The 15,106-nt window shown below is 35.0% G+C and overlaps 1 protein-coding gene across 1 annotated transcript in view; it reads left to right on the forward strand.

The window, feature by feature from the left end:
• The window catches only part of Liprin-gamma (liprin protein kazrin), a 146,866-nt gene that overhangs the window by 124,348 nt on the left and 7,412 nt on the right, over positions 1-15,106 (forward strand). Inside the window, 13 exon segments of the mRNA XM_081976644.1 lie at positions 369-535; positions 2,934-3,058; positions 3,061-3,135; positions 3,277-3,463; positions 3,466-3,485; positions 5,324-5,389; positions 5,391-5,451; positions 5,454-5,486; positions 5,551-5,616; positions 5,619-5,672; positions 5,731-5,875; positions 14,263-14,419; positions 14,500-14,747. Of these exon segments, the coding sequence (XP_081832770.1) occupies positions 369-535; positions 2,934-3,058; positions 3,061-3,135; positions 3,277-3,463; positions 3,466-3,485; positions 5,324-5,389; positions 5,391-5,451; positions 5,454-5,486; positions 5,551-5,616; positions 5,619-5,672; positions 5,731-5,875; positions 14,263-14,419; positions 14,500-14,747 (1,404 nt within the window).

The raw sequence follows: 15,106 nt of genomic DNA on the forward strand, positions 1-15,106 counted from the left end.
ATACTTACCGTTCAGCTGAACGAGAAATAAATAAAGGATTAGTGGATATTTTTGAATAGCTATTTATGTGTTAAAAGTCCATTTTTAAAGCACACTTACTCTTCTTGAGACTTAATATACTATTGCTTTCTTTAAACAATTGGTTGATTGAATATTTTGTGTCTATGTCAGATAGAGAAAATGTGCATTTAACATTTTTAAGAGTTGGCTTACATTAATGGCCTATTGTACCAACGTATTTTAAGAATACTTAGCTAAGTACAGTGACACTTCAGATGCAAAATGTCGTAGTGAAGACAATACTTAATTAAGTAAACTTCAAAATACGTTAGTTCAACTCGACCACTATACATATTATCTATTCATAGGTCGGTAGAACAGCTTAGTTCGCCCTTGGACCAAGAACCAATACCTATGGGTAAACGAACTAAGCAGCCAAGTAGACTGTCAGGTCGAGGAGGCACTTGGGGTAGTATATCTAGAGTGTTTGCTAGATCAAGACATCGAAACAAAGGAAATTCTCTGCAAGAAACTAGTAAGTATTCAAACCGTTTGCATTGCAATATAACATTTTGTTTGTTGTTATTCAACAACTAATCCAAGAAAATATTGGTCACGTCAGACTTTTACTAATCTGCTTAATTAAAGTTTTTTGATTCCTAAAATATTTTTTTCACAGCGTGCTTTACCTTCAATTCAGACTTAGTAGACTAGTACTTAGCTGCTCGGAAAAATTATTCAAGTACAGAGACACCAACCTCTTAAGTCATTCAGCCATAAAGTGCGTCTTTGTCCCATTTTTTGTTTAGCCTGTATTTTTCCTTGTATTATTAGCTGTACTGCTGTAGCATGTGGTACCTTTCTTTGCGCTTAACGTTGACCCAGATGATCAAATTTTCTTGCTTTTACTGTGTCCGCTACTTTTGCCTCTTTACCTTCTCGCCTCAATATATCTGCGTTTTTTACTCGTTCTGTCCAAGAAACCTCGAGTATCCGTCTGTAGTCCCACATTTCTAAAGCTTAGAGTCTATTTAAGTAGTCTTTGTTCGTTGTCCATGATTCCATTCCATAGACAAGGATTAAAAAACCAAAAGTTGGCTAATCTAATCTTATGTTTGACATTCAGGTCTACTCTGCATATTTCTGGCGAGTGTCCTCTAGTCTCGTTTAACATAGTACCAGATATTTGTACTCCCTCACTCTTCCAACCTCCTGATTGCAAATATACAAACTGTTCTGGACATGTTCTCTGACATGATTATGAGTTTTGTCTTCTTGATATTAAGTGTAAGACCGACTCTCTCACTATTATTGACGATTTATCCTGCATTCTTTGTAGGTGCGCGCTACTCTGGGCTATAACGAGAGTATCGTCGACAAAACGAATATGTTTATGAGGTTAATATCTACCGTTATTCCCGCTGTTTCTTCAGGTATAGTCGCTTGCATGATTTCTACGAGTAGAGATTAAAAAGTATAGGAGAGGGAACACACCCCTGTCTTACTCCTCTTTCAAACCTTTATTTCATTTGACATCTTCTAGTCCTTTCTAAAAACAGCTCTTTGATTGTAATATGTATTGATTGCTAATTATTCTCATGTCGTTGAAGTCTACATATATGCTACTCAGTATTTTCATGAGTCGTGTCTTAAACAATCATCGGCTTTGTTGTAATCCAGAAAACAGACGAATAAATATTGGTTCACATCTAGACACCTCTGTATTACAACTTTTAGAGACAAAAACTGTTTCTAGTCTCTGCATTGAATTTCTGAATCCAAACTTGACTTTTACTGATGTCTTATTCTAGCTTGTTATACACACGTTTATGGATTATTTTAAAAAATTTTAGAATGTCACCCATGAGACTTATGGTATGATTCCTGCATTCTTTTGCGTTCAACTTTTTGGGGATAGCTACCAATGTTGACATAGGCCATTCGTTAGGGGTTTTGCACTTTTTGTAAATGAATTACATACATTTGTTATGAGCCAGATGTGCATGACGAGGTTATCCATTCTAAAACTATCGACAACAAAAAGCTAACCCCATATTTGCAATTTAACTTCTTCCCCGCACAACACCGACAATCTGCACAGTCACAGCAACATATTACGAATCCGTATATTATGGTCGCGGGATAAAAAGGTCTGATAACATTGTTAATTATATGTTTAGTCAGATTGGTACCGAGTTTCAATCAGAACACATGTTTCGATTACTGACTGTAAGAACTTTCAATTTTATTGTTTTATTTTCTTAGCAAATCATCCATCCATCACTGTGAACCTATTATTTGTACCATAGCTGTCACTCCCACCACATCAGTATGTGTTAATATCATTAATTGCTGAATTTTGAAAAATCAAATAATAACGGTTTTGTCTTCTGCCTGACTACCTAGACAAAACAAAATTATATTACCTATCTCAATAGATCTAATTTAAACTCAAATCTTGTAAAATAGATGTCGATAATAATTAATGTCAAAATATACACTCAATGGTTATAAGGCAAAACTAAACTATATGAAAAGAAATATTTCTAATTTCTTTTATTAAAAAAAATAAGCTTATACACAAAATTTGCAAGAGGCATTTGTTATCCAGAATTGAAAGAGGGCGTTACCAGTTTTGTAACCAAAAATATCCAATGTCACGTGGATATGCAAGCCAATGGTGTATCAAGCAAATAATTTTTAATTACAATACATGCGCCTTCTATTGCGGCCTTCACCCCACAAAATGAATAAGGAATTATAAAATTTCTGTTTTAAACTCAACTTTAACACCTTGTACCTCTTTAATAAGGCCTTAAAAGAAAAAAAATGTTGAACATGACAGATATACTCAAAAATGTTTCGTAGAATATATGTAGACTCAAATTTTTGTCATCACTTATGAATCTCAATGTGTGTATTTATTTTTATAGGTGAACAAGGCTACGAACCTTATAGAAGCGGGTCACCTTTAACCGAAGAAGGCTACGCTGAAAAGCTACGACTACTGCGAGAAGCCAGTTCAATTCCAATGGAAAGATGGAGAGCTCCAACAGTACTCTCGCTTGGTTGGAAGTTGCTTTGGGAATGCCGCAATATGGAGCCAGATGCGCTGAAAACATTAAAAGTGGCAAGGTAACCTGTAATGGAGTTGAATACATTGTCCGATGGTAGAAATTCAAAATTACATTTGGCACACTGAGCACTTAAATCAAAACGAATCCGATTAGCTATTGACACCAAATCGGTTGCACATTATCGAAACGGTCATTATAGATGGTCGTTTGAACGGGGCAGGTTCTGCTTGAACTGAGCGATCTGGAGCTGGAGTGCGGATTGGGAATCACCCACCCAATGCACAGGAAGAAACTACGATTGGCCATTGAAGAACATCGTCATCCCGCATTGGTCAGATATCCTTGTATCGCGCAGTTGGGTCATACATGGGTATCTAGTGAATGGCTTCTGATTTAGGATTATCTCAGGTATAATTTCATATACTCTTTTTAAATAAATGTAAGCAACAAAAAAAGCGAAGTCAATCTTCACAAAATATTTATTAGTAGCTAGACGCTGCCCAACATGTTGTGTCCCGCTTTTCATGAGTACACCTTGATATCTCAGTTAATAATATGCGATATTCTTTAATTATGGTGGTGATTGTATAATCGAAAAATGAAGTATTTGGCATAGTAAAAAACAGTTTAATTTTTGGAAAAAGATATTAGGGAAAAATTTGAGTTAACTTTTTCTACCGGATTTAGAATCAGCATCCCCAAAAATTCCTTTTTCCATATTTTAAAGAACTATAACCTAACTGTGACCAAAAAAAATTACTTTTTTTAATTAATATTTCATAGTAGTTAAGATACTAAAAGCATTATAAGGACATAATGCATGAAGTCGATAGGGTAAGAACACGAGGGCCCTCCGGCCCCAGGAGTCTTACTTCGACAGACGGCATTATTTTTTTATGGTGTCTTCAATGTTTAATGTACGACTTCATTCGGTAGATATTTATTTAAAAAATGGTCAGAGGGTATTATAAAAAATAATGCCCTCCCCTGAGAGCATTATGAAAAATAACGCACAAGGGCATTATTTCTTAGATAATTGACCTTAATACCTCGTAGTTCATTATTGATGAAATAATAGCGCTGTCGGACATTAAAATAATTTTTAATTTTTAATAACTTCACAAACTTGGGATATGGGATACGCCTATTTAGGCTATAAGGGGTACTAAAGGAGTGTTTGGGATGCTGTTTCTAAATCTGGTAGAAAAAGTTACTAAAATTAGCCCTAATATATCCTATAAAAATGTTTACTATGCCAAATACTTAATTTTTCTAACATACAATCACCACCATAATTTAAAGAAAATCGAATTATTATTAACTGAGATATCAAGGTGACGGGACACAAAGACATCAGAAGTTTATCTAAGTTAGATACCTGCCTGCTGGCCGTCATTCTAGAAGAGGGGGAGAGCATAACCCAGTTTGCAAAGTTTAAGTATCCAAAAGGGATGAAAACTGTTTTTTAATATTATACAAAGGGGAAAATACTTTGCTCAAAAAAAACCAGAATTAGCGTGGACACAAAAAGTACAAATATCTATTTGGAATAATTAGGTGTAAGCAGTTTTGATTGTAACGGAAAACAATTATCAATAGTGACTACAAAAACATAATATTTAGTTGCGCAACATTAAATTACCAATAAAATTTAATACAACAAAGTGAGCTTAGCTCCAAAAATCACAGAAAATTTTAGTTTGCAAATAAGGTCGTATCTAGTGCTTCAGAGTCAAGTCAAGTGGATATTGATTGGAAAATTCATACTAAAAAGTAATTTTATACACAAATGGCTTTGTAATGTTTCATTACGCCTAGATTTCCATGGCGGAAACAATGACTTTATGCACTAGGGCTTTCGATTATTTTTATCAATCGTCAAACAAAACAAAAAAGCCTATCGTTGTTGACACCGGGCGGTAAAGCAAAAACTAACCATAATTTTGTTCAAACTTTTACAACCAAAACTCATTGTCAAGAAAATGTGGTACGTACCTACCATGGGCCGAAAGAAGGACTACACTATTGGCCTTGTTGTATGGGAAAAACCGGTACAGAGAATAAATGTTTATTTTATCAAAAATATTAATGTATTTGTCTTGTCTACAAGTAACACCACATTTTACAATCTTAGCAGCCAATGCCCATTTTTATGAATTGTACAATTTAACAATTTTGTTTTCATTTATCAACTTTGAAATATTAATATCACCAGAAAATGCCTACCTTTTGTGTTTTTTCGACAGTATTCTGATAGTTTTGCATCAAACATGGTGGACGCAAGAATGCTAGAGCATCTCAGTAAGAAGGAAACTAGAAAAATATCTGGCAGTTACCAGAAAGTTTCACCAAGCGTCTATCGTTCACGGCATTCATTGCTTCGGATAATGAAATATGATCGACAAGTAAGTTTTCCATATTTATCCTCCGAACATTTAACTTTTTCTTAATGTCTTTATTTCATACTTTCTAGCTTTGGCATTAAGAAGACATCAATGCGAAAACATGGATGCAGACCCACTAGTCTGGACCAATCAGAGATTATTCGTTGGGCTAGAAGTATTGACCTAGGAGAATATGCAGACAACCTTAAAGGTGAAACTAAAAAATGGTTTTTGTTTACCTTGTTTGCTTATTAATTGATGCACAACAGACAGTGGTGTTCACGGTGGACTAGTAGTATTGGAACCATCATTTAACGGCGATACAATGGCAACAGCTTTGGGAATACCAGCGAGTAAAAACATCATTAGACGTCACCTCACTGCCGAATTGGAAGCTTTAGTTTTGCCAGCCAGGTATGTGATCTTCTGGCCAAATGGATGAGCTCCAGGCCGAGGCTGCCAGAGTCATCTCAAAACATAATAGATAAACGATAATTAAATTTTTACGGGCCGTTTCTTAGCTAAAATTTATATTATCTGTTTTCAGATTAACGTCTTTTCTACCACACTCAATTTTATCGAAAACCATTTTCTAACTAGGACAGACAGTTTCTCAGTTTTATACTGGAAAATATAATATTGCGTAATACACGTTTCTGATACTGACTGAACATGGAAGTGTGCTAAAAAAGATTATTTCATCAAACTAGAAGGTTTTCAACATTTATTATGATCTAAACCATTAATTATATTCCACAATTACTTATATTCTTTAATTAATTTAACACTGTAATTTATTTACTCACATAACAGACTAGCTCCATAACATATCAAAATTTGAAACATTCGGTGAACTTTGGTTCGTTCTAAACATTATGAAAGCTGATAGTATTTATAAAAATTCCATCCAAACCATTTTCAGTTTCGTATATCGATCCCAATATCATCCACAATGGTGGTTATCTGAAGTTACACAATACTCTCTGGCCGGCATTCGTTTTGAGGCTTCATGGGGCGAGGAGAGCAAATTTGACGTCACTATGACGTAATTTAAGAAAACCATAATTCAAACCAACTGTCACATTACGTCATCGTGTCATTAAAATCGCTCTACTCGCTCCATGGAACTTCAAAACAAATACGTGACGTCATATTCACTTCTGTCTTAGATTTGTTGGTTTTGTTAGATAAGATTTCTTTGATATTTTGTGATTGTCGGCTTGAGCGTTTCTTTCCGGTGATTTAAAAAGTTTCTGGTATGGATGCTTTTGTGGTAAAAATTTTAGACCTATAATTTGAAACGTTCTTGAGATATTCAGGAAAAACAACGAAAAAACTAGAGTCAACTTTGACTACCTTTAGCGGCCAAATTATACAAATTAGCCCTCTCGTTCAATATCCCGTGAGAGTCTCACTCATTAGCTTTCTTTTGTCATGGGGGTTTATCTATACAGAATATTTCAAATAAGCGAGTTATGGACGATTTTTTGGAAAAGTGCACGAAACTTTTAACTCAAATTTGATATTTTTGGGCCTACTATACTAAAAGCGGCCATATTGGATTTTGCAAAACCAAAGTGACCTTTTTTACTAATTTCAAACTATCTGTTTTGCTCTACCTGTCATAGTTTAGGGGAGGACCTTATAATTATGGCAATTTTGACAGTTTTTAGGGCGTGACACCATTAAAAATTACATTTTGAAAAAGGACACACCACGTTACATTTATACCATTAGCTTAAATCCCTCAGGTATTAAGTGCCTGTTCAGGAACTTAAATCTAGGCAGTCAAAGACAATTTTCAAAATTCAAAAATTAAAAAATATCCATGGGGTACCCCCCTTGAAAAATGTCAGAAATTCAGTTTTTTTAAGGTCAAACGGTAAGTTGAACAGAAAAATGTCATATTTAGTCAAGTTGCCTCCCATCATGGTAAAAATTTCACGCCCCTAACTCAAACCGTTTTCGAGATATTCATGACAATATCCGAAAAAAAAAAATCAAATTTGACGCTTTCTAGCGGAAAAACGGTACAACTTAACCTGGTCCGTTTTTTTATTTATCGTAGGCTTTTCTACACAAAGTAATTTCACGAACAGTCCAAACATAGTTACATAGTACATAATATGATCAATTACAACACAGAATATATAACATCAGGACGAAAGTGACATGTAATCACAAACAAACACTCAGCGAAGCTAAATAGTCAATGCTCAGTCTTTTGCCGTCAGGAAGTCTCCAGGGTTGCCAAGGTATGCTCTAGTCGGGCATTCCTGTGTGATATGCGAAATAGCTTAGCGAGCGGCCCCACAGTCGCATTCCGGTGAGGAAATCTTGCCCCATCTGTGGAGCGACTCCGCACATCTGCCATGATCAGACATTGAGATTCTTAGTTGCCATTTGGTGGTTAAGATGGAAACTGGACCCTTCAGTTTTTGCTGAGCTGGGTTGAAGGGTCCATTTACGAAAATAACTGGTCATTGTAGTCAATCGGCTGTAAGGGTATCTTCCATTGCTTCAAATGATTTATGTCTGGTGGCGATTACCCAGTCATCCGCGTAGCCAAACTTTTTGATTGGGTCTTTATCAGCGATATAGAGGCTAAACAGCAGAGGGACAAGCACGGATCACTATTACTAAAGTCAAATTCCGCGAGCAACGAATACGGATTGAAACTAAACTCTAAAAAGACTGAACTAATGATTGTCCGTAATAACATCAACATAGACGCTCAATTTACGATAAACGATACAACACTGAAAAAAGTGGAAGAAGTATGCTACCTAGGCTCCAATATTAATGATAAATGAGATCATAGTTACAAATAAGTAATATGATTATACTACGATTGGTAAGAACTGGACGAAAAAGCCAGAAGAGCTTTTAACCATCTTAGAAAAGTCTTTTGTAACCTCTCTCTAAAGATACGCATAAGAATTCTCATATACTACGCCTTTACTGTTCTTCTCTACGGAGGAGAAAGCTTCCCGGGGCTGCCATTTGACCACCAACAAAATTAACAATTTACAAAACACTTATTATGCCAGTTTTAATGTACGACTCAGAATTCCTTACTATGTCCAAAGCAGATAAAAATGTCTTGTCAATTTTTGAACATAAGATCCTAAGAAGAATTGTAGGAGCAGTCAACCAGAACTGTGTGTGGAGAAAAACGATACAACTTGGAAACCTAAAATAAATACAAGCAAATATGTAATGGAAGGGATGTTGTATCACATATCAAGATTAAGGTGGGCGGGACATCTAACCAGGGTGTGCATTCTTGAAATGAGGGTAGAGAGTTATCAAGAGAAAAGTATCAGGTATATGACGGACACTTGCCATTGTCAGCTTGTTCTGTCTTTTTATCTCTCTGGTTGTTTACTTTATTGGTTGAAGTGTCGTGATCTTATGTATATCATTCATGTTATGGTGATTGTGATTTTTCTCCATTTATCTCTGTCTGTAATGCACCTCATGTTGTCCGGTAGTGAATTTCCTGTGAAGTGCTTCACTTGGTCCATCCATCGGCTCGGCGATTGCCCTGTAGGTCTCGTGCTTTCGATGTTTCCCAAGTTTTTCCAAATTGTCATTCGTTTTCCTGCTGACACGTTCAAAAAACTTGACCATTCGTTGTCTTACGATGGTTGACAGTCTTACGTTATTGTATAAGTTCTTCTTTCACATTTTAAACCTGTCCAGTTTAGTCTAGTCTGTGGCCTTCAAGGTCTAGATTTCTGCCCCATATACTATTGCCAAGACAAAAGTCTTGACAAATTTGCGTTTTGTTTTAGTTGTTTTAGTTGTGTGTCAATCCAGAGCTTTGTCATGGCAGTTTTGGCAAGAGCGATTCTCCTTTTGCTTTCGATAGATGAATTTCTGTCTCTGTTTAAGTTAGCACCCGGATAATTAATTTCTTCTACCATTTCTATATCATTTATTGTAGGCGCTCTGTTTATTCTGTTGGTGCGATCTACTACCATTAACTTAGTTTTTTGTCTATTTAGTTTTAACCCATTGTTCAGACTTGCTCTTTCCACTCTTTCAATAAGTTCAGCCGTTTCCTGTGCGTGCTTTGTTATATAAGTGAGGTGTCATCGGCATAACGAAGACACATTTTTTGTCAAATCTTTATCTAACGAAAGGAGGATGTGACGCAAGAGTCAGAAGTCACTAAACAGAGAGTACGCCCTTTTGTCTTACGTCTCGTTGTATAATAAGAGCACATCCATCAAAACTTTGCAAGAGAGTCCTGCTCCCTGCTTTCAATAGTAAGGGACCAGGGCGCGTGAAAGCTACCGGCGTATCCTTATGACACAATCCGGAGGAAATAGGCGAGAGGGAGGCCAAAGCTGAGGTGGAAGGATGGTGTGGACGAAGACGGTAGAAAAATCTGCGCAACAAACTGGCAGCGGTTAGCATTGAATGACTAATGATAGTCTTCTTTAATGAAACAGACTTTTTTACTATGTTGCCTTTTGACGAGTCCGTATTGGTCATCAGGCATCTGCTGATGTCCAAGACCTTGATTTGATTGCCACGATATGTAAGCATCAAAGCAAATTATAGGCATCAATAATTGACAAAACAGGAAAGCGTAAGAATTTACGTTTTTAACTTTCAACTTGAAGAAGTAGTCCATGTTTTCAAGGTGGAGGTATAAAAATACAAAAGGAAGGTGAAAAACACAGAACCTTCTCCACAATAAACTTTATTGAGTCTCTTATTAAAGAGGGCAGGATATACATGTTTCGAGTGCATAAGCACTCATCAGTAGCTCAAAGTTTGAAAATGGCGCCGGCTGTTTTTCTACAAGGAGAAGACAGCGAAACCCATGGTGAAGTCAAATTTATGGTAGAATGTACATAATACTATCATAACACAGTAATTAGAAGATGAACAAAACTTATTACAGAGAACTTTTTTTGCTTTAAGAAGCTAAGGCTAACTTACATCCTAGAACAAACAAATACAGGTATGGAAAATCCAAAACTGGCCATAGGAAAACCGTGTAACTGACAGAGAAACATAGCTTAGTCTGCGGCGGCGTTGCCAGATCTGAACGCATCAACTGGATTGTTACACTCAGTTACAGTTACAAATTAATGGACTATTAGACCAATCAAAATTATTTCGATGAACGGATGTTTACTGTTTGGTTTAGTTACTGCATTTATTTTTAATTAAAATGAATGCATATTTGCTTTTTAGCTGTATAGCATTTTAAGTGCGCGTTTACAGCAGCTCTCTAATGCTTTAATTTTTATCTGTCAAAAGTAGATAAATTCTAACAATCTAACGTCAAAATCAAACCAAGCTACAAAGCAAAACCTGGCTTTTAACAAACTTAAAACAAATAGTCAAAATTTGCCCTACAAAAAGTGACTCTAGGAAGTCCAGTCCCACCTAACTTGATGAAGCTTTAGTTCTCAATTTTGAGAGTCTTGCTGATCTAGAAGTTGATGAATGAAACAAGAAAGGAATTCATGCATTATTAAAGTTATGTATATTTATTAAAGTTTCTGTAATTTTTAATAATGTCGTTAGTTTGCATTTTACATTGAGTGAGTTGATGGTGCCACTCCCTAGATACACTCTTACTATGGTCATTTATGGTAGAAATCGGACACTAATTGTATATTAGTTGGCAAAAATCTCATAGTACCTACCCGTAAACACACACATAATACAGAATATTAATATTTTGACCTGCCTTTTGAGGTTAGATTTAATTTGACAAATGAAAATTAACTTAGATAATAGGGACCCCAGGCAAGTCGTCAGCAATTTCAACAAATAATTTTATTTAATGGAGGACACACAGAGCGTTTACCGCAAACTATTCAATTAATTATATATTACATAAATGGTCATTTAGGACTCATTAGCATAATTAATTATGTAGAAGTCCATATTTGACAAGTTTAGATAAGCTGATGACAACGTGACAACGTGACAACCCCGCGGCAAAATTCGTGGCAAATTTAGTTTTTTGACTAGTTTTCCATCTTTGTCTCGCGCATTAATTAGCAATGTTTTTCTGTCTGTTACATGGATTTCCTATGGCCAGTTTTAGATTTTCAATACCTGTATATAAAATATATACAGTGTGTCCACAAAGTATGGAATAAATTCGATTACCATTCAGGGAATTATCTTTCAGATAAATGTTCGTACACGTATGTTATTATATTTAAACGCGCATTTTTTGAGAAAAAATGTAATATACAGGGTGTCCCAAAATTGAGATATCACCTTCGAGTTGACATTTTCAAACGAAAACCTCGATGAAAACACCCATTTTTTATTGCATTTATGGATTTTACGTAAAGTTCTGGGTATTTTTCATGAAGCATATCCTATGTCGATATTCAACTGTTTTCGAAAAAATAACAGTTGAAAAAATATAACATGTTTTATTGAAAATAGTGTTTAATAACAAAAAACAATAATTGTTTAGTTAATTATTCAAACTGAAACCCTTCTTGTGTCTGGCATTATCCCAAACGATCGATAAACTCACGATGGACCCTATTTATGGGTCATCTACACACTCTCTTCTAATTCTAATTTTTAAATCGTCAGTTGATTCAGGTTTAGTTTAATAAACAAAATTTTTGAGATGGCTCCACAAAAAAAAAATCGCAAGGATTGAGATCAGGAGATATTGGAGGCCATTCAACGCCTTCCAATCCAACTGTTGGGAAATGCTACTTTGTTAAGATATTGTCTAACTTGTATTGCATAATGTGGGGGTGCACCATCTTGCTGTAATGAACGACAAATGCTAATAAGTGTAGATTTTCTTCCACACCTAATAAAACATTTAGTTTTTCATCTTTGTTTATCGCAGGACGTCCATTTTTTGACTTATTTTCTACAGCACGCGTATCTCAAAACTTTCTTTCAATTTTACTAATTACTGACTGGTTTATTGGCTTTTCTGGATATTTGTTATTAAATAAAATACACAGCTCATGTTGAGTTCGCACTCTATCGCCATATCCAATCATCATCAGAATTTCAATTCTTTGTGTTGTTGATAAACGCATTGTAACATTATTATTTGTTTGAAATAAAATCACAGACAAATTAGGAACTTCAAAATGCGACAATAAAACATTTTTTTTCGAAAACATCTGTATATCGACATAGAATATGCTACATGAAAAATACCCAGAAATTTACGTATAATCCATAAGTGCACTAAAAAATAAGGGTTCTCATTTGAAAATGTCAACTGGAAGGTCGTATCTCAGTTTTGGAACACACTGTATATCTAATTTTTTTAAAATTGATAACATACGTGTCCGAGCATGTTTCTTAAAGATACCTCCCTAAATTTTAATCGATGCTTTATGCACACACTGTATAATGTAAAATGGGTCTGAAGAAAGACCTTTATCTTAACTTATCTCTTATTGAGATTGTTTAACAGTTCAAAGATTACTTATATTTTAGGTAAAGCTTTTTTTAGTGGTTAGTTGAGTAAATAAATTCTGCGTTCGACTCAACAATTTTAATTTTATGTAGGTTAACCCATAAAAAAATAAAAATGGCAAACAATTACTTTTAGTAAAAATAAATGTTGAAATCCTGAAAATTGTCAGCTTAAAAACGAAGCAATGTCTTATTTAATTTGCTGGAAGCATTCATTCATCATCGACTGGTTCTTTGTTTTCAATGTTTATATATTCTAGAGATAAATCAAAACTATAACTAATTGCTACTATTAAGAATACATATGGTTTATCATTATAGTTTAAAAATAAAAAGGTTGTGAAATGAAACTGCGATATATCATTTCGTCGTCAGTGGCACCTTAAAAATTTAGAACAACCCACTTAAGGTTAGTTTTATTTAAATTTTTGGTAAACAAACATCATTACATACACATAGTTTATATAAATAACGCTGGGAACACATAACACAACCATTCTATGTTATTTTTGCTTCCTGCTTAGCACCGCATTCCCCTTTCAATGTTAGAGCACAGAACTCCTACTGTTGGTTAATAGCATCGAGTGTTCAGTGTATGTCGATGTTAACATTGATTTTCTGGAATGCTATCTTATATCTTCGATTTTAATAAATTGATTAATATCTATTATTTATATATGTTTAGAGTATTCAGTGTTATTTTCAGTGGCGGTTCGTCCCAAATGGTTACTGGCCTTACTAGTTATCATGTTAATGTAGTTACAAGTGTAGAGTAAGTTTTAGTTCAATTTCAGACCTGCACAAAAAATTAACCGAAAAATGTTGCAATCTGTGGAATATCTCTTAAAAATTATAGAACGACCAAAGTAAACCTTTAAAAAATTAACAATATTTTGCAATTTGTTTTTGTTGTTTTTTTTAAATAAAGTGAAGCAAAAGTCTTCTTATAAATTCAAGATCGATTTAAAGAAACGTAATTTGTAAAAATTTCATACTCTGGATTCATACTCTTTGGATAATTTTAAGTAACCTAAAATATTCGTTAGTCGTTCCAATAACGATTATATTTTATAACATGGGCACGAGCCACCACTGGTTATCTCAGTGAGAACATGTTTGCATGAGTTGATGTTAGAGTAGTATTTATTAATTTAATGTTAACGTTTAATCACTTTGGTAGCAAGTACTACTTTTTGGCAATATCTGCCTCTATACTTATAAAACCTACCTAGACTCATCGAAAGGGTAAGTCGTTGCAATGTTGAGGGGTCGTTTAACTAAGCGAAATACATAGAATGCTTGTGTGTCCCGCACTGCTTAATTCGATGTTTCTTTGATTTTGCACTATTATACGCTAGATCCACATTAGTGCACTATGTCAGAGTAAGGGCGAAACAAAGAGTACCAGGCGGTTCCTTAGGACGGTCCTTTTCCAAATCCTGTGGAGGACTAACGGGACCAACGGGAAGGGATCCTTCAAACCCTATTTTGGATTCCAAAAGAACAAGCATAAGAGTGAGTTTTACCTAAATTATTTAATGTCAGCCGCTTCTGAGATAATAAACTGTACCAAATTTTTCATTTTTTATTTTTAGGGTTCACTAAGCCGAGCATTAGGTCTTACCAAGCCTAAAATGTTGGCAGAAAAGGAGAAAACCTCTCCGACTTCAAGTTCGGAAAGTTCCTCAGTTGTAAGCAGAGTGAGCCCTCCTCTGCAATACTTAATGGGGAAATCTTCAAAATCTGGAGGGGAATCTCCTGTGTATGCCCAACCATTTGCTCACGCACAACCGAAGAATATCTTTCAGCGCAGATCTGAAGATTATGACATGTACATCTGCAGGTAAGTTGAGCTGTAAAGTTCAAGTTCATGTTTTTGAGGCTAAAGATAAAATGGTAAACTAGTATATCGGTTAATTCAAAGAATTAATTTTGAGAAGTAGTTTTGTTATAGGTAGTGAGGACGCGTAGGTTGAAACAAATTTATGGTTTGGTTTTTTGGAAATACACTCGTACACGTCGATTTTTTTTGTCTGCGGTTTTTTCGGGGGTAATATCCCTAGTGCATTTAATTTTTCCGGAAAAACGAGTAGTAGAGTAGGTAGTAAGAGTAATTTGTTTTAACAAATAGAATGAATGAATGAATAAATCCTCGTCTTCGACTCGGATGATTTTTAAAACCACTCTCGCTCATGCTGTTTG

This window comes from Ips typographus, linkage group LG3 (assembly GCF_016097725.1).
Source record: "Ips typographus isolate SLU linkage group LG3, UJ_Ityp_2.0, whole genome shotgun sequence".
Taxonomy (NCBI): Eukaryota; Metazoa; Arthropoda; class Insecta; order Coleoptera; family Curculionidae; genus Ips; species Ips typographus.